The sequence below is a fragment of the Pinus tabuliformis genome, chromosome 1_2 (genome assembly GCF_031772625.1).
Source record: "Pinus tabuliformis cultivar Carrire ecotype Pingquan chromosome 1_2, CPIR1, whole genome shotgun sequence".
Taxonomy (NCBI): Eukaryota; Viridiplantae; Streptophyta; class Pinopsida; order Pinales; family Pinaceae; genus Pinus; species Pinus tabuliformis.
In genome coordinates, this window is record NC_142298.1 from 772,913,514 (window position 1) to 772,936,438 (window position 22,925).

Consider the following 22,925-nt stretch of genomic DNA (forward strand, 5'->3'; position numbering starts at 1 on the left):
ATTTCAAATTTGATATCAAGTGGAAATTGCAATTTACATATTGGTGTGAATCATGATAATAGATATTAGAATCATAAGTATATGTCCATTGTCATCCTACATTCAAAATTTGCCCAAGGCGTTTCCAAACATGAAATAAAAATTTCAAATTTTTAAAATTCCAAAAAAAGTGAAACTGAACAAATGAACAAGATTAGGCTTCCTTTAGCCATGTCATCAAAATCAGTGATCTTCATTGTTCAACCGATAGTGTACTTTGAGAAACAAAACTTATTTTTGAACATGATTCCATGTTAACAATTGTTTAAGTTGAAACATAACAACCTGATACTCATCTATGACACTGGATGGCAAACTAAAATCCTTTTAAAATACAGGTACATTTCGTTATTTGTAAGCTACTCTTGGGCAGGCGGAGATTATCTTCCATCTTGTATATCATATGGATATCCAAATCATTTCGCTATCATTTGTTTGATACTGGAATTTTGAACTCCCATGAACTTATTCAACACAACAACAAGCCATTATGTGGAATGTGAGAAGAAAAGGATTTTTGGACAAAGGAAAAAACACTGTCCAACAATATTTGTAATAGGATTTGTATTTAAGTTGCAGCTGTTTTGATTGAAGGATGAGACTTTAATTTCCTAGTTGGGGCTTTGTATTTAAGTGCAAATTTGAGTACCATGGTTTAGAAACCTCACAAGGAAGAACTCCAAGCTTCAATGGAAAGCCTTAAAACGGTTACCTGCTGTTGCTGCCCTCCAATCTCCAACCTGCTACCAACACCACAAATTGTTGCACACTGTGTCGTTGCCTCCAATCTCCAACCTGCCACAAACTACTGCACCTTCATCTGATCTGTGCTAATGGCAAATGTTGAAATGCAAGTGAAATTTGGGGGTTGCCAGGTCAGGTTATAGGTTAAAAGTTATAACTCATGACACATAATTGTTAACATGGTTTTTGTTTTTGTTTATAGATCTTTATAATTTTCTTTCTGCGCGTCACTCAAGAACCCGTCTCACACTCATTTTCAGGGTTTGGAGTAATTGTTTAAGAAAACGAACCCATCCCGCAATTATTGAGTACCAGGTTTGTTTGGAAAGTATTTGGTTTGTATGGGTTCGTCTGGGAAGTACCTGCTCCAACACCATGTTTGTGGGGACAATCACGAACTCATTCTTTGCAGTGTGTGTGTGTGTGTGTATATATATATATATATATATATATATATGACGTTTCGACCGACATTTCCATTTTTGGGAAGTGATGTTTCTCAATGTACCCATTTTGGAAACTCTAAAACTTTTCATTGGTTTGTGCAACTTAGCCTGTGACCTTAGTGTGTCCCCTGTGAAAGAGGACCACAACCCACAAAAAGATGTTTTTGCTTTCATTTGAGCTCATTTCACTCAACATCTTGGAGGTGTGAGATGTTTTGGAGTGCAATTGAGGGTTATTGTGTAGTCTTAAAAGGGATTCCAAGCGCTGGGCAATTGGATTTGTCCATCAATCTTCAAGTTTTTCCTACAACAGTCCATTGTCTTCCACATTTCACTAAAATCATTGCTCAATCACCAAGATCAGCCAGAGAAGGTCAAAGGAGAGGGAGGAATGCCCCCCACTGATATTGTCCCCACTCATTCATTTTCTTCAGGGTCTGCTAGTGTGCCATCTGTTGGAAGTGGGGCTGCAACAACAATTCATATGCTAAAAAAACACTGTTTTAGTGAGGGGGCAGTTTCAAGAGCAAAAGTTGTATGATTGAATTTGTATCATCATCATGTAAAATTGTAGATGTTTTAGTTTCAAAATGTAACGAGTAAAGTTCACATACTCAGAGGACTGCTTTGATACCAATTTAACGAACAAAGTTCATATACTTAGAGGAATGCTCTGATAACAATGTAACAAACAAAGTTTGTATATGCAGCAGAATACTCAGAAGATTTGGTATATAAGAATGTCCATCATGGAACCAATAATATTTTATATAAGAAATGTTGAGAAAATATCAAATGATGATTTGATTACAACTAAGGGTCCTATATATATACCTAGGTAGGTACCCTTTAACGAATGTTCATGTCCGTAAAGACATTCCTCTTCAATGCTAATTGTTAATTAATTAATCATTATTACTATATTATATTATTTATATTATTTTTACATATTTAATTCATAACATTGCCTTCCTCTTCAGAAACCTTTGTCCTCGAAGCTTATTGCTTGACAAGACATATAATCTATTCTTTATTTTTGTAATCTATTCACATCTTTTGGAATTCTTTGATTTGTCATCTTTGTTGATACATGATGATAGGATCCTTTAAGTGATAAACAAAATTGTCACACTAAGAAGGGATTTGACCATCCTAAATCAATCTTCTGTGGAATTTTGCTGTTATTGGAAATTTGTGATGAACTGTTATCACCGGATTGAATTGTGTACACCTCAGTATTCTTCGGAACATAAGTTTGTTGTTTATGTTTTGAGTATAGATTCATAGATTGATTGAGGTGTCTATTCTTGTGATTCAGATATAGATATGGAGTTCTTCTTGTTTGATCTTCTTTTAACATGTTTGTGGTAATTTCCTGATTTACTTTGGGTACTGATGTAGTTGAGTTGGTTATAGAATTTTCACTTGAAATCTCTGACATTTGAACTGCACCCTCTGAGTACATCTTTACTTTAGTTGGTTTATCCTCTTTTTTAGTTGTGATATTGACTGGATCGGTATTCAACTTGGACAATTACGTCTAAAGACTTCGATATGTCTTTCTTGTTGAGTTCTAGTTTGTTTTTCAACGATTTCTTGTCATTTTTAAGTTTCTTAATTTGCGTCAATAATTTCTTGCTGTGGTCTTTGAAGCGAGTAACTTTTTCATTTTTGTCAGCAATGATTTTGTCAACTTCCCTTTGCATATTTTGCATCACTTTTTACTTTCTTGAGAAATTACTTTTGAGATATCTTGTGTGTTTTCTAGTGTTATTGAATTTGGTTTCAATGTGATATCTTGTAGCATTATTTTTTTCATTTTGTAGGAAAATGTCAAAAATTGGTTTTTTCATATTTAGGATAAAATACCTTGTTGATTCCATCCCGGGTAAACCCATAATTATATCAATGTTGTTGCAAAATAAGGTTCTAAGAGTGAATTGCGAGACAAAAATATAGTCTTCAATGTTTAGTTGTAGATTTCTTATGTTATATTGTTTATTATTCATCGAATCCATCTTTTCAATTATGTTCAATTCAGGGATCACTAATTGGTTAGCACATTCAATACTAACATAATTATTATCTTGAGTAGGATTGATAGAGATTATATTATCCCTTCCTGCTAGTGATCCTTTGATTTTAAATAGTGCATTAACACACATCCTAAAAGTTTTAAGAAATCTTCCGTCATTGGTCTTCATTTTTTTCCTTCGGGAATGGATTTTCTTTTGTATTTGTTCGTGAGCTTAGGGTTTAATGATAACCTCTTAAGCTTTATAGTAATACTCTTTTTTTTTCTTTCTCTTCTTATAAATTAGAGTACTAAAGGTAATCCTTTTAATAATTTTGTAACTTGAATCTTCTTGGAATATACATATATTTTCCAATATAATGTCCTTTTTCCTTTATATAACCTCTTCCTTTCTTAAATCACTTTTTTAATGATATTTTCATTTTTTTTTTCAATATAAAAATCAACATTTTTTGTACTATATATATATATATGATAAGTTACTTTTAATTGAATTTTAACTTCTAATTCAGTCTTATAGGGTAAATCATGATAATTTTTGTGTAGGATATTTCTCAAATGTCACTTACATCCAATGATTTAATTAGTGGATTTGAGATGAAGACGATGGCGGATTTGCTAGTAGGTGGCAGTGGGACATGTGGTTGGAACAGTGTATCGGTTCAAATTGGTAGTGGTTGTGGGTTGTGTATGATTGACTTGTGACGGGTATGAACATGATGCAAGAAAAAGCAAAGGAGGCTAACACGGTGTAATGAGTTGTCTATACAATGCAGTGGCAGTTGGAGAACAAAATTGAATGGGTAGTGGCACATAGCCGCAATGGAGCGGACAATATCCAAGGTTAACGAATTATCTTATGGTTTGCTTCAGGGGTCGATTGCGGAGGTCAGTTTGATCTCGATGACTTCGTGCAGTGGCCTTGCGGGAACTGTTGGAGGTGGCGGAGGTGGTTGGTGGCGGTTGGCTGATGATGCAGGGCAACAACTTTAGTATACAAAGCGAGCGATGGTGGTGACTGTAGAAAATCCTGTAGATTCACAAGCTAATGCAATTTTCTAAAGCAAGAGACAAGAATTTACTTCTACTCTTTACAACAAACATCGAACAAACAATAACCAATAGAGGAAGAGAATCAAAGGCACATAACACAATGAATATTTGGGGAAAGCCACAACTCAAAACCCCACTATTTGTTTTGTATTAATCTGAAAAATCAAGATGAAATTACAATGCTTGTTCTCTCTAGAACAATCCCAACACTCAGCAAATTCAATCTCCAACTCATAAGCAAGCTCAAAGCCAAAGCTTAGCCTCTTCACAAGCTCTCCAACTCTCTATTCCAATGTGTAATTCCTATGAAAGATAGCTTGCATTTAAAGGGAAATAAAGCCTCAAAATAGCGCAATCCCTCAAGGATCAGTTCCTGATTGCATGCACTGTCAGTGCAACTCAGAAAAATCTAAAATAAATAGTACACTGCACTTGCACTCTAGTCTCAACGGGGTCTTTTTCAGAATCAACATGAATAAGTTTCTGATGGTGGAACTTTCAATTAACTAGAGTAGCACTAATTAAGTAACTAGTGTCCCAACTGACTGTTTACTCACTATTAGTTCTCTCAATCAGTTTGAGAACTAATTTAACTGAACTGACTCATGAAATTGAGTCTTCTATTTTACAACTCACAATTAACTCACATTGGACTTCTAAAAAGTAGGGAGAACATATACATGACTTCCAAAAGACTTCCAACTCAAATTTCCTAAGTTAAGTAAGTTTAATAAACCTAATTTAACTATTTTAAGTTGCTATGAGAATAGAATTCAAATTTAATTCACATTTTAATTCAAGGACAAATTAAACTGGGATTTCTTGTTGCCATTTCTCAACACTCCCTCTCAACAAGAAAGGGATTATCAACTACCTTGATCTTGTCTCTATGAAACTCAAATTTACATCTTGACAATCCCTTTGTCAAGATGTCAACATCTTGCTCCTCCGTGGGAATGTAATATAACAACATGATCCACCTCAACACACAATCTCTGAGATGATGATACCAGATATCAATATGCTTGGATCGATCATTAAATACTGGATTTTCATAGAGTTTGATACAACTCTGATTATCACAATAAATCACTGTCGGATCTATCTGCTGACCAAACAAACCAAGCAGGATCTTTCTCATCCAGATAGCCTCACATGGAATTCACAGTTTAATTCAAGGACAATTTAAATTGGAATTTATTTTTGCCATTTATCAACACTCCCTCTCAACAAGAAAGGGATTATCAACTACCCTGATCCTGTCTCTGTGAAACTCGAATTTACATCTTGACAATGCCTTTGTCAAGATGTCAGCATCTTGCTCCTTCGTGTGAATGTAATCTAACAACATGATTTGCCTCAATACACAATCTCTGAGATGATGATACCAGATACCAATATGCTTGGACCGATCATGAAATATTGGATTTTCATAGAGTTTGATACAACTTTGATTATCACAATAAATCACTTTCGGATCCATCTGCTAACCAAACAAACCAACCTGGATCTTCCTCATCCAGATAGCGTCACATGCTGCCTGACTTGCAGCCATGTACTCTACCTCGCCGAATTGAGTGCAACCGATCTCTGTTTCCGGCTGTACCAAGAAATTGTCACTGACCCAATACTAAGATCCCTCCTGATGTGCTCTTCCCGTCGGATGGACTCCCTGCCCAATTTGCATCGGTGAAGCCTTGAAGCTTCACTCTCTTTGTCCATTTGTACCATAACCCCAACTGAGTAGTGCTTATGAGGTATCTCATTACATGCTTTGCCACCTTCCAATACAGCTTGGTAAGCCTAACCATCGCTTGACTAAGCTGGTTAACTGCATAACACATATCTGGTCATGTGTTCACCAAGTACATGAGTGAACCCACATAGCTACCACTACTTCCCCTGAAGTAACATCCTGCTTCCTCCATTTACCAGCTAGAGGAGTCTCCATGGGTTTGCTGCTCTCCATGCAAAATCTCTTGAGTATCTCATTGGCATACTTGCATTGAGAAACAAACAACTCCCCATCTCCTTGCCACACGTCCATGCCAAGAAAGTAATGCATGAGCCCCGTGTCCTTCATCTCAAACTCTCTTGCAAGATTTGATGAGCTTCTCATCACTTGTCAGTATGAGATCATCTACATAAAGTACAATGATCAAAAGCTTACCTTCCACCACTATGTGATCTGCTTCACTCTTCGTGAAGCCCAACCCAGTGAAGTAGCTATCTATCTTGATGTACCAAGCACAGGGTGCTTGATTCAACCCATACAACGCTCTCTTGAGTCAACACACATGCCACTCACGGTCCTGTGTTTCAAAACCTTTGGGTTGCTCTATGTACACCTTTTCCTTAATCATGTCATTGAGGAAGGAAGTCTAAACATCCATTTGATGGATCTTCCAACCCATTTGTGCTGATAGTGCCAAAATAGATCTGATTGATGAGTACCTTGCAACAGGAGCAAAGGTCTCATCATAGTCAATCCCCTCTACTCGTGAAAAGCCACAGGCCACAAATATGGCCTTATGCTTCTCCACACTACCATCTGCAGCGTGCTTTACCTTGTAAAGCCAACGGGAGTTCACAACTAACTTGTCCTCTAGTCTCTGGACCACATCCCAAACACTGTTTCGAACTATGGAGTTATACTCCACCATCGCAACCCAAACTGGCTGCTGCACTGCTCCTTGAAAGGAAGATGGCTCTGTCACAACACATGCACCCATAAGTGCCATGTGGCTTCTCCACATCAATATGAGGCTCCTCAACCTTAGGAACTAAAAGTTTCTCCTCCGCATGTAGCTCAAGCTCCCTCTCAAGGGATACTCGCATGGCCTTCTCCTCATCAAACTTGACATCCTTGCGAACCATTGTCATCGGACTGGTTTGCATGTACACCTGATAGTTGTGGGGAGTATTAGTGTACCCCACAAAGATCCCTAACTCTGCTGTTGGCTCAAGCTTCTTCCGCGCATCTTTGGTCACATGGAAATAAACCGATGACCCAAAAATACTGAAGTGACCAACATGTAGCCTCTTACCGGAATAAGCCTCCTCTGGTGTCTTCATCTCAAGTATCTGATGTGGGCTACGGTTCTGAACATAAATTGCTGTGTTGTATGCCTCAACCCATAAGTGTAGTGGTAGGCCCTGATCATGCAAAATTGCCCTTGCTGCCCCTACTATGGTTCTGTTCTTCCTCTCGGAAACCTCATTTTGTTGAGGGTTATGGGGTGTCGACAACTCTCGTTTAATCCCTTCTGCTGCACAGAAGTTCTTGAACTCATTGGAGACATTCTCCACCGTTATCACTCCATAGAGCTTTAACCTTCTTGCTTGACTCTCTATCGACCAATGCTTTGAATTCACAAAACTTTTTGAATGTCTGATCGTTTCTCTGCATGAAAAATATCCAGCGTTTATGAGAATAGTCATCTACAAATATAACATAATACTTGTGTTTGGCGGTGGATATTGTTGACAAATGGTCCACACATTTGAATGGACTCTCTCTAGAATAGACTCTGCTTGACTGTTTCTATCTCCAAAGGAAGACTTGGTGTATTTTCCCGAAGTACAACCCTTGCATGTATCAACTTGCTCAAGTGTACCTTTGGGAAGATCGGTAGTTATTTGCTGCAATATCTTCAAAGCCCCATGATGCAAGTCGTCCAATCGCCTGTGCCACAACTTGCTGACGTCTCGGCTCAACATCTTTTCTGCTTTTGAACTCAAAGCAACACAATCCTCTACCTTTATCTTATAGAGATTCTGAACTCAAATCCCTATCTTCTTTACTTGACCCACGGCTATGTGTCGAAGGAACGCCTTTCCTTTCAAAAAGATCACATCATAGCCTCTATCCTCAAGCATGGCAACGGATACCAAGTTCTTCGTCAGTTTAGGTACATGCATAACATTCTTCAAGGTGAGTGGAGTTGCATGCTCCCTTTGAAAAGTAATAGTACCCACACCAGTAACACTATACTTACCGTCATCACACATCTCGATATGCATCTTGAGATCTTTCTCCTCCAGTTCACTGAATAACTCTGTCACCAGTCATGTGGAAAGAAGCTCCATTGTCTAAGTACCAAACATTTCCCATCATTGAAGACACCATGCATGCAATGAGGGAAAAGTCTAATTCGAATTGGGAAGCCAAAGCCTTACCTGCCTCTCTGTTGAAATTTGGTACCGGAGGACAGGTGGTTCCCTAAGGCTTTGATCTTTGGCCTAGGGAAAAGTGTCCAAAAGAATTTAATTTTTCTCCTAAAGTAACTTTATAATTTTTATAAAGTTAAATCTAATTTGAAAGTGACTTTAAGTGATAAAGTTACTAAGTCTAATTTTAAAGTGACTTTATAAAGTCAATGAAAAATTAGAAAGGAAAAGTGACTTTGGAAATAAATGACTAAGTGGGTCTTTATTAAAGTGGGGTGAATTAAAAAATAGAAAGTGAGATTTAAATGAGCATTTAATCTCAGCCATTGATCTAAATCTATTTCAGCCATTGGATTTAGGGATCACCCAAAAGTCATTTAGGGTTGGGTTAAGGGAGGAAAAGGAGAAAGAGATCATTCATTCTTTCATGAGCAGATTGGGAGAAGGAGAGCAAGAGAGCAAGGGAGATTTCTGGACAAGGAGGAGAAAGAGGCAGCAGTTTGGCACACACACCAAGGCAGCACTTCAGCAAATCCGAACAGCATAAAGAACAAGCAGAAAAAGGCAGTTTTGTGAGCAAAATAGTGGAAAAAAATATTTTTCAGCACGAATATCGAGGAGGCGATTTTCTGCACTTTTTCCGAGGGCTGTCCGTACAAGTCCGTACGGCCGTCCGTACAGTCCGTACAGTCCGTACGGTCCGCACATCCGTACGTCCGTACAGTCCGTACGGTCCGTACAGCTCTTCCAGCATTTTTCAGATTGTCGTTTGGGCTGAAAACAGATAAGTTTTGCTTGCTGGAAAATTTCTGTTTTGCTGATTTTTTGCTGAAAATTTTTCTCTGTAAAAGGCATTTTCCAGAAATAAAGAAGAGCTCTCAAACTGGTTTTCCCCAAGAGTTGTAGGGGGTTTTTCCAGGGTCAAGTTGACCAAAAATCACTGAGTTTAAATGTGTTTTTATGGCTGTTTTAATTGCTGATTTTTTATTTCTGCAATTTCCAGCACTCTGAAAAATTTCCAGAATTTGTGTTTTCAGCAATATTTATTTTTTCAGTCTGTTAAATGTATGGCTATGGGAATGGGCATTTAACTATATGGGAGAAATAAGGTGAAACTGAAAACCGGGGTGGGAAACAGAAAATTTTACACTCTCCTCCTGAGGACTTCTCCTTGGACTTCTTCAATTAACAATTTGTAGCAAAGTGACCCATCTTGTGACAATGAAAGCATTTAACTTTTGTCAAGTCCTTCTTACCTCCATGATAAGAATCTGATTTGGAACGAGAAATTTTACCTTTCCCCTTCCTTACGTTAATTGCTCAGGCATAGTTCTCTTCATCATCAGTGTTTGATGAAGAGCCATCCTTAGTGTTCCTCTTGATCTCATCCCGCATCAAATCCGACCATAGTCGTTCCTAATCTAGCAGCTTCTCCCGACCATTGACAGAGTCCTGATAACTATGCCAACTCTTTGGGAGTCCAAGAAGAGCAAGGTTCACCATATCCTCCTTAGCCACTGTGATTCCAACACTTCCAAGTTCATCCCGACATTGAGTGAACTTGGTCAAGTACTTTGGAATTGTCTCGTCTTTCTCCATCTTGATTTTACGAAGTTTATCCTTCAGTGCCAACTTCCTTTGATCACTGCTATTCTGATACAAGTCTGTCAATGTTTTCCACATAGCATGCATAGTTTCCTTTCCATGGAGACTCGAGACAATGTGGTCTCTAACTCCCTCAAGGATTATCCGCCTTGCCTTCGTCACACACTTCTTCCTTTCGGCCAAGTTCTGTGCATCCGTCACTGTTGCCTTGGGGACTTCTTGATCAATGAATTCCTTTAAGCCATTATCTTCTAACACAGCCTCCATCCTGCCCCTCCAGGCTATAAAATTTGAGCTGCCTTCCAAGGCATACTCAAGCCTCAACCTATGGAACGACATCTGCCGATCCTGAAGTATGTATGCAAATTCGACTTTCACCTGTAACCTATGTCACATGGTTTGGGTTCGAATTCAAGTTCGGAAACAATTAAGTTCGATTCATTCGAATTTTTCGATGAGGTTTGTATGAGGTTCGACATTAAATTCGACTTTATATATATATATATGACATAAAATAATAAAATATCAAAATCAATCCATACAACTATATGAGTAGTAATGAGCACCCACGAGCCACAAATCACGACCACTATTAACTTCACGCTCCAGGCGGCAGGGAATTGCAGAGAATACAACACGCAGCGGTAGCACTAAGCACAATAGAGCTACACTCAGACTGAAGTTGGATTGTGAAAATCTATTGACAACCATGGTAAATAAAGCCAAACGAGTGTCCACCGCGGGAAACTAATTAGTGTGAAGAGGAACAAGAGAAAACCATGTGCTGCCGATGGTTTTTCTCATAAACCTTAAAACAACTCACAAAAACCGCCCGAAATCTAACCTTGAACCCCAAAAAAATTTATAAAATTGGGCTTTGGGTTCGACTATCAGGTTTGAATTTGAGGTTCGACTATCAGGTTCAAATTTGATGTTTGACTATCAAGTTCGCCAAACCTGAACGAATTTGAATTTCTTTTTTTGGTTCGCCGAATTTCGAACCTCAAGGTTCAAATTGGACAAACCCTGTGACATAGCTTGTAACCTAGAAACTCAAAACTTCAAAATCTCCTCTAGAGAGCTGATTTTAAATTAGCGATATCTCCCTCATTTGAACTCCGATTCGGTCGATTTTTTATTTATTTATTTTTATTTTTTTGAATTTGGGTATCTTTTCATAAGGAATCTAGATATGCAATTTGTTTCTAAATTTTTTTCACAGAAATTCTCAGATAGTCTCTGCAAACTATCAGCCCAAAAAGCAATCTTGCTCCGATACCATGTAGAACAAACTATCGGCCCAAAAAGCAATCTTACTCTGATACGATGTAGAAAATCCTGTAGATTCACAAGCTAATGCAATTTGCTAAAGCAAGAGAAGAATCTGCTTGTACTCTTTACAGCGAAAGCCCATTAACATCGAGCAAACAATAATCAATAGAGGAAGAGAATGAAAGGCACATAACACAATAAATATCCGGGGAAAGCCACAACTCAAAACCCCACTATCTGTTTTGTATTAATCCGAAAAATCAAGATGAAATTACAATGCTTGTTCTCTCTAGAGCAATCCCAACACTCAACAAATTCAATCTCCAACTCATAAGCAAGCTCAAGGCCAAAGCTTAGCCTCTTCACAAGCTCTCTAAGTTTCTATTCCAATGTGTAATTCCTATGAAGGATAGCTTGTATTTAAAGGGAAATAAAGCCTCTAAAAATAGCGCAATCCCTCAAGGATCAGTTCTTGATTACATGCACTGTTAGTGCAACTCAGAAAAATCTAAAACAAATAGTACACTGTCCTTGCACTCTAGTCTCAATTGAATCTTTCTCATAATCAATATGCATGAGTTTTTGATGGTGGAATCTTCAGTTAATTAGAGTAGCCCTAATTAGGTCACTAGTGTCCCAACTGACTGTTTACTCACTATTAGTTCTCTCAATCAGTTTGAGAACTAATTTCAATGAACTGACTCATGAAACCGAGTTTTCTATTTTACAACTCACAATTAACTCACACTGGACTCTTAAAAAGTAGGAAGAACATATACATGACTTCCAAAAGACTTCCAACTCGAATTTCCTAAGTTAAGTAAGTTTAATAAACTTAATTTAACTATTTTAAGTTGCTATGAGAATAGAATTCAAATTTAATTCACAATGTAATTCAAGGACAAATTAAACCGGAATTTCTTGTTGCCATTTCTCAACAGTGATTGACCGACAACAAAGACCACTGACTTGAGTGTAGGAGGCTTGTGCGCCATGGTAGTTTTGTGTATCTTGTAACATATTAGAGATGTAGCAGATGATGACTTTGCTGAGCTTTGGTGGCTTGAGTGGTTGGAGGCTTGTGCGCTTTGGTAGTTCTGTGTAATCTCGTAACATATTAGAGATGTAGCAGATGACGACTTTGCTGAGCTTTGGTGGCTTGAGTGGTTTCTCTCAGACAATGGCTCCAATGCATCATGTGTATGACAACTTGTGGGTGGAGGTAAGTTTTTTGTTTTCATTTTCTTCTCATTTTTTTTTTGTTTTTTGTTTTTTTTTTTTTAATATTATTCTTTTTTTAATTGCTTTTGACTATTTTATTTTATTTTATTTTTAATAAATTTTTCCTATATATATAAATTTTTTTAATGTTATATTTTAGTCTTTTGTCTTCATTTTCTTCTCATGTTTTTGTTTTTTGTTTTTTTATATGATTATTTATATTATTCTTTTTGTTTAATTGTTTTTGACTTTTTTTTTTTAAATAAATTTTTTCCTATATATATTTTTTTAATATTATATTTTATCCTTTTTTTTTTCCAAATAATGGCAAAGGCCTTTTTTTAAAAATAATTTTTTAGATATACTTTTTTTTTTGTTTAATAATTTTCCTCTTTTGTTTTTTTTTTTTTTAGAATACTTGGCCAGAAGGCTTAACGACAAGATGGAGAATCTCCAAAAACTTGTGTAGGGCTATGTGCAGCGGTTGAACGACTAGAGGATCGAACAACTCTGATACCAATGTAATGAATAACGTTCGAATACTCAGAGGATTGCTCTGATACCAATCTAACGAACAAAGTTCATATACTTAGATGAATGCTTTGATACCAATGCAACGAACAAAGTTCGTATACGCAACAAAATACTTAGAAGATCTGGTATATAAGAATGTCCATCATGGAACAAATAATATTTTATATAAGAAATGTTGACAAAATATGAGATGATTTGATTACAACTAAGGGTCTTGTATATATACCTAGGCCCTTTAACGAATGGTCATGTCCTTAGAGACATGCCTCTTCAATACTAATTATTAATTATTTAATCATTATTACTATTTATTATTATATATATATTATTTTTAAATATTTTATTCATAACACAATCAATTTTTTTAATCTGTCTATATTTCATTTTTCTATTGTAATTCATTAATTTGTTATATATATATATATATATAGATAACAAATTAGTGTGATACATAATTTGTCCCATGTCATTGTGTCATGTGACTTAACTTATCGTCCACATAAAGAAACCTTTGCTAGAAGAAGACCCGAAATAAAAGTGAGCATGCATCATAGTAGGTATGTTCAAATGACCATCTTCAAAATTCATATTCCATAACCTTGAAGGTGTTGAAATATGTAACTAGGTTCGGTCTTGATAATGACATATGTAATCATGATTTTATGTATTTGATATTAAAGATAAAAGAAATTTATTATTGTCATTCTTGATGCATGGGTTTCATGCTCAAGGTTATTTGATTTATAGGTCAAGCAACCATTGAGGGCTTCTAGGGCTTGTCATTAAGTCAACAAGTCAAGTCAATGGAAGACCCTCATGGGCTTATTGTATCAAGTCAAAGGAAATTTATGTAAAGTCAAATGTGTCATATAGACCCTCCAAGACCTTATCAAAAAGCAAATATCAAGTCAACCTTCATGAGTGGACAAGTCGGCCTCCAAGCAACTATTCGACCTCGAAGGGAAGCCTATATATAAGATACTTTGACCTCACTTGAAGAGCACTCACTCATCACACAAGATATTCGATCAAGGAAGAGAAAGAGACCAAAAAGTGTGAAGAAGAGGAGGACTAGAAGAGGAAGAAGGAAGCAAAGTTTTGGATTGTATTTGGGCTATTATCCTTCACATGTGCGAGAAATTTAGGGCACCTATTGCAACAGCTAGACTGAGTTGCAGACTTGCTAAGAGAAGTCAAGTTAGGGCATCAATAGGTACACTTTGCAAGTCAAATTCCATAGAAGAAAGAACCAAGTCAAGCGAAGGAAGAGGAAGGAAGAAATCACCATCTTTGTCACATGTGCAAAAGCTCGGATTTTTACAGTAATAGAAGTTGCAGAAGAAACTGCTGGGGTCGACTGGAGAAGCTGCTGGGGTTGAAATTGCTGGAAAGAAGGTCATCAAGGAGGAAATTTGACTTGGTCTTGGAGGGGTCCCTTGACAAGGGTCTTAGGTCTTGGAATTCATCATTTGAAGTTCTATAAGAAGAGAGGAGTTCTTGTGGGTTTTCCTCACAAGAGGAGAGGTTTTGGCCCTGGCTGACAGCCTACATTTTGTGTCTCTTTGTCTCATTGATCTTCATTGTTTGGTAGCTGTTTGATGATAGAGAACACTAATAATAATCAAGTGAAAAAAGAAGATAATCAAGTTAAAGTAAAGATACATCAAAAGCAATTATCAAAGTAAGAGAAATCACTTAATCTAGCTGCCCCTAGATTTCTCAACAGAAGGCACCTCTTTGTATTCTTTCTTTTCACGAGAGAATTTGAATTAATGTCAACAACTGACCAACATGGATCAATGGGATTTGAAAATACAGTTAGGATCAGTAGACAAAGGGGCATGCCTGAGGCATTTCCCAACATTGCAAGAAAAATAACCTATATTAACAAACACCAGAGCATTAAAAGTTTAAAACATGCTGAAGTTAAACTCTGCAAAATATAAAAAACCAGAGCTAGAAGAGTATGGTCCTGTTATGTTGTAAATATCAGCTTTATTGGAAGGGCGCTAATCACTTTCATCATCTGAGCCCGTAATGGTAATGTCTAGGGCCAAGAGCCTGTCAGATCACATTGCCGGTTTTGTGGGCTGGCTAATGAGGGTAATGGGACTCAATGGAAAAAATTAAGCATTGTCAAAGTTGACAAATTTTATTGGCTGTTGCTTCCACTTATTATTTTAGATAATTTATTACTCCAAAAAATTAACAAGCTGTAATTTTTGCTGGAAAGATTAATGTTCTGGCACAATTCTTAGACTGTAGTTCAAGAAAAATAGAATGTGGGGAGGGAAAGTCTGTGCTCTAGATGCTTTCCATGTTTACAAATATGACATTTGCTTGAAATAGTTTTCACCTTTATGCAGCATTTGTCATTGCTGCTTTCATTCAGTGTAGTTGGTCTTTTGTGGCCCCGATAAAGAATGGGTCCAAGGAACATTCAGGGATTTCTAAAGTCTCCGTTAAGAAGATTGGCCACAACTTCCAGTCATATTTTTTATTGGACTGTTCCAAGTAATTCAGTGTATTCCAGCATCTTAAAAAACTCTTTTACAATCCTCCATGGTTTTAATGTAGATTATATTGTATGTGAATCTAGAATGCACGATCTGTAATTGTGAAATATTACAGCATTTTTATTTCTCATTCTTCCTTCTTTCTACAATGTAGGGGCCTTATCTTGATATTTCTTTTAGTTGAGGGAGTTTAAATGGTTTACTCTTTCTTCCAAGTTCTTTACATGGATTTAGGCGTGTGCCACTTCTTCGTGAGGAGTCTGACAGCAGAGTGCTCAACTAGTGGGGCGACCTATCAAAGGGCAGAGAAGTTACATGCTATAGGCCTATGATGAACATCCTAGGCTAGGCACTTTTCTCTATCGGCAAGGTGCAATAGGAAGTACCTTAGTAAGCCCAAGTACATGGGTACCTCAAGTTATCCTAATCTGCCATCCATTTGATATCTGGAAAGTTATTATTTACCATGTCTGGTATACTATGTGTCTTGTTCAAGGAGTTCACCTGTAAGACTAATGTGCTTTAAAATATTTAACAGTTCTTTCAATATAGGATGTCCCTAGTGCATAGGTTAAGACTCAAGAGGTTAGCAAAAATATGATGATTTTGGAATCTTTTGTGAGTGCATACTCTAATAAGAATCATTACGGGGTGTTATGAAACTACTACTTTATTATATGATACGTGATGTACTGCCTGTTATAGTTCTGTCAATATGGGTTGTAGACTCTGGGATGCCCCATGATGTGTAGGTTCAGAGGCTAGGAAAAATTTGATGATTTTGGCATCTTTTGTGATTGCATCCTCTAAGACGAATCAATATGGGATGTTATGAAACCATTTCTTTATTACGTAATACATGAGGTACTCCTGTTCATGCAGTACATGCTTCAGGGGAACCCTCCCTTCTCATAGTTCAGACTCCAGAGAGTGTTGATGTTCTAATGCATGCCATCTTACTAACCATATTATTGCAACCAACTTTGCAATGTCAAATTACTTATACCATATACTTCTGTTCATGTTCTTCTATATTAATCTGAACTCCCACGTATTTAAGTTCAGACACTTCCAGACATTAGTATCATGTTTCTAATTGCAGATGCAGATTATCCTAATTCTGGAATCTAAAAACAAGGTGGATTGGTCTTTTTGAACAACAGTTTTCCTGATTGTGGATCCTAAATCTCAGAACTAGGAAAAATACTATCTTTATTCAAGTCAGTGTTTAGGGGAGTCAAAGTAACTAAGAGAAGTGATTTAAAGAAAAACTTGCATGACAAGGTTTTGGAACTGTCTTAACTGCTAATTATAAATTTTGTTATCTTTGTTGGTCTGTATTTTTTTTTGTGAAATACATATCCCAAGGAAACCCACCAGGCACTTCTCCTCATTCTGAAGATGGTACCAAAGGTAAATCAGGATTCTTCAGGGTTCAAGGCTGATACAACAATATACTTATTAAGATCTCAACATGTCACTTGCAGCAATTGATCCTGGGTGGGAAGTATAATACTTCTTTAGTCTCAACCTCCCAGATAGACCTAATTGATGAATTTTGTTGGTTCCTAGAATCAAACTATGGTTCTTGTTGTATTAGTAACTATTATGACATCTCATTCTATTTCTTCTCATCTGTTGTAATGGAAGAATTTATGCATCTTTATGTGGTCATGCTACTTGTTGGTCCATAACTATTATGACACCTTATTCTATTTCTTCTCTTGTCCTGTAATGGAAGATTATAAGCATGCTTATCTGATTATGCTAATCGTTTGCCCCTCAGCTTGGCATATACAGGTTATGCCATTTCTTAATTTAATCTAAACAAAAACAGAACAGCCATGAAATGGTCCTGTACACTTAATCGTCAATTAATTAGCCAGGAACCAACGACACATTGCATTAACAATCATAATTACATCCAAGGATGAAAAGAAAGGTCGACTGTAGGTGAACTAGGCAGTTTAGAGATCAACAAATTGTGGGGATAGATAAACAAGGCAAAATAAACAAGTCCACTGAGTGCCAAGGACCCATATATATATATATATATATATATATAGTTTTAAATTGTTTTGCTTTTGTGCAAATCTTTTGCTTTAATTTTGTACAATTAACTCATATTGTAAACTATTAAGGAGCGGACATGTTGTTTGGATGATTCTATTAACTGCTCTCAATTTTGCTTATGCAGTCATTTCACTATGTGAAGTATCGGCGCGATGAGAACCAGCTGTATATATTTGCTGATGATTGTGTGCCTCGTTGGCTAACTTCTTCAATACATATAGACTTTGACACTATGGCAGGTGCAGATAAGTTTGGAAATGTTTACTTTGTTCGCTTACCACAAGATGTATCAGAGGAGATTGAAGATGATCCTACTGGTGGAAGGATCAGGTGGGAACAGGGTAAACTTAATGGAGCACCCAATAAAGTTGAAGAAATAATACAATTTCATATAGGGGATGTAGTATCAAGTTTACAGAAGGCATCACTTATACCTGGTGGTGGTGAATGTCTCATTTATGGGACAGTGATGGGAAGTATTGGGGCACTGCTGCCATTTACATCGAGAGAGGATGTTGACTTCTTCTCACATTTGGAGATGCATTTGAGGCAGGAACACCCTCCTTTATGTGGCAGAGATCACATGGCTTATAGATCATCTTATTTTCCAGTGAAGGTAAGACTCGTTTCCTGAATGCAGGATGATAGTGTTTCTTAATTTACAAATGTATGGAAGGAAGCATCATAGCTGTGTTCTTTAATTGCTCACATGGGAGAGAATTTATTTTGCAGGATGTGATTGATGGTGATCTTTGCGAGCAGTTTCCTACCCTGCCACCTGATTTGCAGCGCAAGATTGCAGAGGAGCTTGATCGTTCACCTGGTGAAATATTGAAGAAACTAGAAGACATCAGGAATAAGATAATCTAATTGAACACTATTGCTTGACATCTTGGAGCAATGAGAAATTTAGGGGCAAATTTTAGCTAATGGGCAAAATATTTTAGGTTAACATATAAAGTGGGTATTTTGATTATTAACCATGTTGCAAATATCTCTGTTTCTCTCAATATTTCTGATATTTTCCGAGTGACTTTCAGGTCCAAGGTTTGAGGAAAACCTTGCGGGCAAGAGCCTTCCCCACGTTAATGGATCACATTCCTAGTAAACCTGTTGGTGTAGACTAGGCTGCATCACCCAGGGGGATTTGAAAAAGGCACCTGATGGAACAGAACTAGCCAAATGCTCAGCAACATAGGTGACAACTGATTTAGCCCCTTGGGCTTACGCATGAGGATAGTTTATCCCATATTTCCGATAAGTTTCTGTTTGGTATCTTGGTGATATTTTCCATGAAATGATATTTGCAATATTGTTCTAAACTGATGGTATAATTAAGTTGCTTTACCCGTTTGGGAGAGTAGGAAGTTAAATATCTTATTTGGTAAATTTTTTTGACACTATATTTATTCCACCTCTTCTACCATGATAAGTTATCCCAGCCATGGGTAAGTCTTTCTGGTCATTGTGGGTTGGTACTCCGGTTTGCACTCCAGCTGTGTTTAAATGAAATAGACATCTTGCGGGTACACCGCTAGAATACATTCAAGAAGGAAATCTGGCAGCTACCTCTTTTTTCTATATTATGCAGGGTGGTTGTGGGAGTCTCAAGAAATGTAGATTTGGCGTTGAGACCACTTACACCCACCCAAATCCCTTTATAATTTCATGAAATTGCACTGGCTAACTCACACCAGAGAAATCTAGGGAATTTTTAAATATCATATGGGGAGTTGACATGTGAAGATATCTCAAATAAAAGGCAATTTATACGATCGCTTCTTGAGTTGCATCTCATATTTGGGTCTCTCTAGGTTGTCACTATTGATGCCTATTTCTGTCATTCTTTTGCACAAAGCCAGTTGATTAGAACATGATTATTTCTGATATTTGGGATTTATATTTTTTGTTTATAATTAGATCTGCTTTGCTTTTATTATGTTGTATGAAGATATGTAACAGCATGAATTTTCCAATGGCTTTAAAATCCAATATAAGATGGCAAAAGATAACACTAGTTATTTAATATTGCTTACATCAACGAACCAAGAGTAAGGCTGCAGATTTGTTTAAAGAAACTATACAACTTATTGATACAATCGCTGAGTCATATAATATGTTCTATCATTTGTAATTTAATACAAGTTTCTATTCTCTTCCAGGATTAACAAAATAGCGAAAACCCCCCAAAATAAGAGTAACAAGATGTTTGTACCCAGACTTCTTACTTGTCTGATGTACTTGCTGCCCAGCTGAATTTAATTGCTTTTTTGATGACTTTAGGGTAGCTCAAGTTTGTATTGTCAATCTATTGGGAAGTGATTCAACCGTTGCAGCTTTGCGAACCGGCATGGAAGAAAAACAGCAACGAAAACAGCTCCAAATCACAATATGGCACAAACGAGTATGGAGAAAATGGGCTGTACGTACCCAACCGTGTTCTGGAATTCACTTGGGAATTTTGTTTCTTTTCACTGGATTTTCATTTACAGGTTTATTGTAGCCAAAGTAGCCACTGATAAAGCAAAAGAGCGTGGAAATTCTCTACCAGAAAAAGACCAAAGCAAACATTGTCACAGCACTAGACGATTTCTCACCCCAGATCAATGCATTCAATATGAAAAAAATGCAGAAAACAATTCCACGAATAAGTGAAGGGAGCCTGTAATCTGTTTTTCTTCCATTCCTTGCCTTTGAATATCTTATACAGCCAAGCAGAAGAGTAGCCAGTGAAGAAATCCTTCAACACCCATGAACCATAGCATACATTCTTAATGCATCATTCATTTGCCTTATTCCAACTGCTTCTACAGTGAGGATAAGTTGTTTCACAGCCGAGCAGAAAGGTAGCCAGGGAACAAATGCTTGAACACCCACAATAGAACCATAGAATATATTCTTCATTGCATCATTCATTAAGCTTATTCCAACTGTTACTACATTTGTTTTTACATCCATTATTGATACAAAGACCCCAATAATTATAGCTTTAACAGTGTAAAGCATACACCCAAAAAATAAGTTCAAAGCAAAACAAAATGATATAAAATCAAAGCAAAACAATGTGAAGTCTTGGTCTGATGTCAAAGCCCCGTTGAGGCTTCAAGCTTGCAAAAACCTTTGACAATACTCTAACTGTGTTAATGTATACATCATTACAACAGAATTTGGAACCCTCAAACGATGTGAAGTCCCAAGCAACAAAGGATTAGTCTTATGCAACTCAGTAGGGCCACCCAATGTCTCTTCCCCTCTATATAAAATCAAAGCAAAACAATGTGTAGTCTTGGTCTGATGTCAAAGCCCCGTTGAGGCTTCAAGCTTGCAAAAACCTTTGACAATACTCTAACTGTGTTAAATGTATACATCATTACAACAGAATTTGGAACCCTCAAACGATGTGAAGTCCCAAGCAACAAAGGATTAGTCTTATGCAACTCAGTGGGGCCACCCAATGTCTCTTCCCCTCAATCTTGGTCGGCTCTTTTTGAAATCAAAGTGGGGCTTCTCTACGAATAGGGCTGCCAAAGCTTATATAGTTGAGACACAAGGTGATCTATTGAAGTTCTAGCCTAAGCGAAACCGATGGTTGTAGTATGCGTGAAATAACGAGTGGTGAGAGAATTAAAGGGTTAGCCTTATGCAACTCCGTAGGGCAAACCCAATGCCTATTCCTCACAATTTGGGTTGGCTCTTTTTGAACTCAAAGGAGGGCTTACCTATGAATAGGGTTGCCAAAGCTATGTAGTTGAGACGCAATGTGATTTATTGAAGTGTTAGCCTAAGCAAAATTGATAGTTGTAGCACGTGTGAAATAATGAGTGGTGAGAGAAGCAAAGACGATGGTAGAAAGCCCAAGAACAAGCGCCTTTCACACCTTAGGCAAATAGAGTCGAGGAATAATAGATTAAAATGGTTGAATGCGTGAAAATGTATGGGAATAGTGGCTGGTATGCATGCCACAAGTAGCCCCTACTTGCTGAAATCTGCCGCAGAAAATTATTTCATCTTTGGAAAGCTAGGGGTGCCATTGCATTGTTATGAAGGTTATGTGAAGATTTATTAGATGCACAACGCTAACATGACACTGATAATTGTAAGATGGATCAAATCCTAATGTTAGTCAAATGCCACATTGTTCACTATAAGGTATTCATAACATGTTAAGAGCATTGCAAATCTAAAAGGCCTCCTATAGAAAAATGCTATATGCTCGAATCTTCCATTAAACTCCAATCATTTGATGTATAAATAGACAAGTGGGAGCTCCTAATTCCTCCCAAAGTCTCAACAACTATTACGGTGGCGAGAGAGCTCCTATTAATAGATTGAGTCTTCTCTCATATTATGTTTTGCTAACTTCATGACAAGTTAAAGAAATGATATAAAATTGTAGTTATATCTTTCAATCCATTGTTGACCATGCCACATGTAGACACAAGCTTTTTAACTCCCCCTCATCCAAAAATATGAAAGAGATTACATCAAGTATCTCCAAGATGATGTATTTTTAAGAATATGCATGATAACTAGTCCAATATTGTTAGGATATTCCGACGCATAGGAAATAGTTAAGTATAACTTGGTCTGGTGTAGAGTTAGGTAAAGTGTGTTTCTTTACTATGTACATTTTGTAATTTACAATTCGACGATCACAATATGTAATGATCCGACTGTTCATTCTCTCCTCGGTATTACCGACACTTGATCCGTGGCTTAACACCCGATTGGTCCATGATCTCTATTTAAAGAGCATGGAGGGTCATTTGTAGGGTAACCGTCCATGAGAGAAGCTTATGTAAATTTTCATTCTTTTATTAATAAATTCCCTGAGGTGGCCGCGTTGGCTCAGGCCGTGTACTGTTTCCCTCTTTGAGGGTTTTAACCACGTCAAAAGTACTGGTGTATTGATCTGTGATCTGTTTGTGAGCGGTGTCTTTTGGTGTTCTCTCTGAGGAACTCACCCTATAAATTCCTACATGGTATCAGAGCTATTTGAGGGCCGCGTCTGTTGGTGATCCAAATCTGAAGCCGGTAGAACTGTGTCCGACTACCGTTTCCTAGATCTACTGTTTCTGACTGCTTTCGGGCTGAGAGGACTGCTCTGTTGTGTTAGGAGCATCTGTTCCAGTGAGGAACCCCTTTCGTTTCACGCGAAAAGGTTTCTGGTAGCCCTAGCTACGTCATTTTTAAGATCTGGAGGTATACAGTGTTTTT

At 37.2% G+C, this 22,925-nt stretch overlaps 1 protein-coding gene across 1 annotated transcript in view; it reads left to right on the forward strand.

The window, feature by feature from the left end:
* The window catches only part of LOC149208137 (spliceosome-associated protein 130 A), a 40,170-nt gene extending 21,353 nt beyond the window's left edge, over positions 1-18,817 (forward strand). Inside the window, exons 4-5 of the mRNA XM_089395938.1 lie at positions 17,833-18,324; positions 18,441-18,817. Coding sequence (XP_089252064.1) covers positions 17,833-18,324; positions 18,441-18,578 — 630 coding nt within the window. The 3' untranslated portion in view covers positions 18,579-18,817. The remainder of the gene's footprint in view (positions 1-17,832; positions 18,325-18,440) is intronic.
* Positions 18,818-22,925: the final 4,108 nt, after the last annotated feature.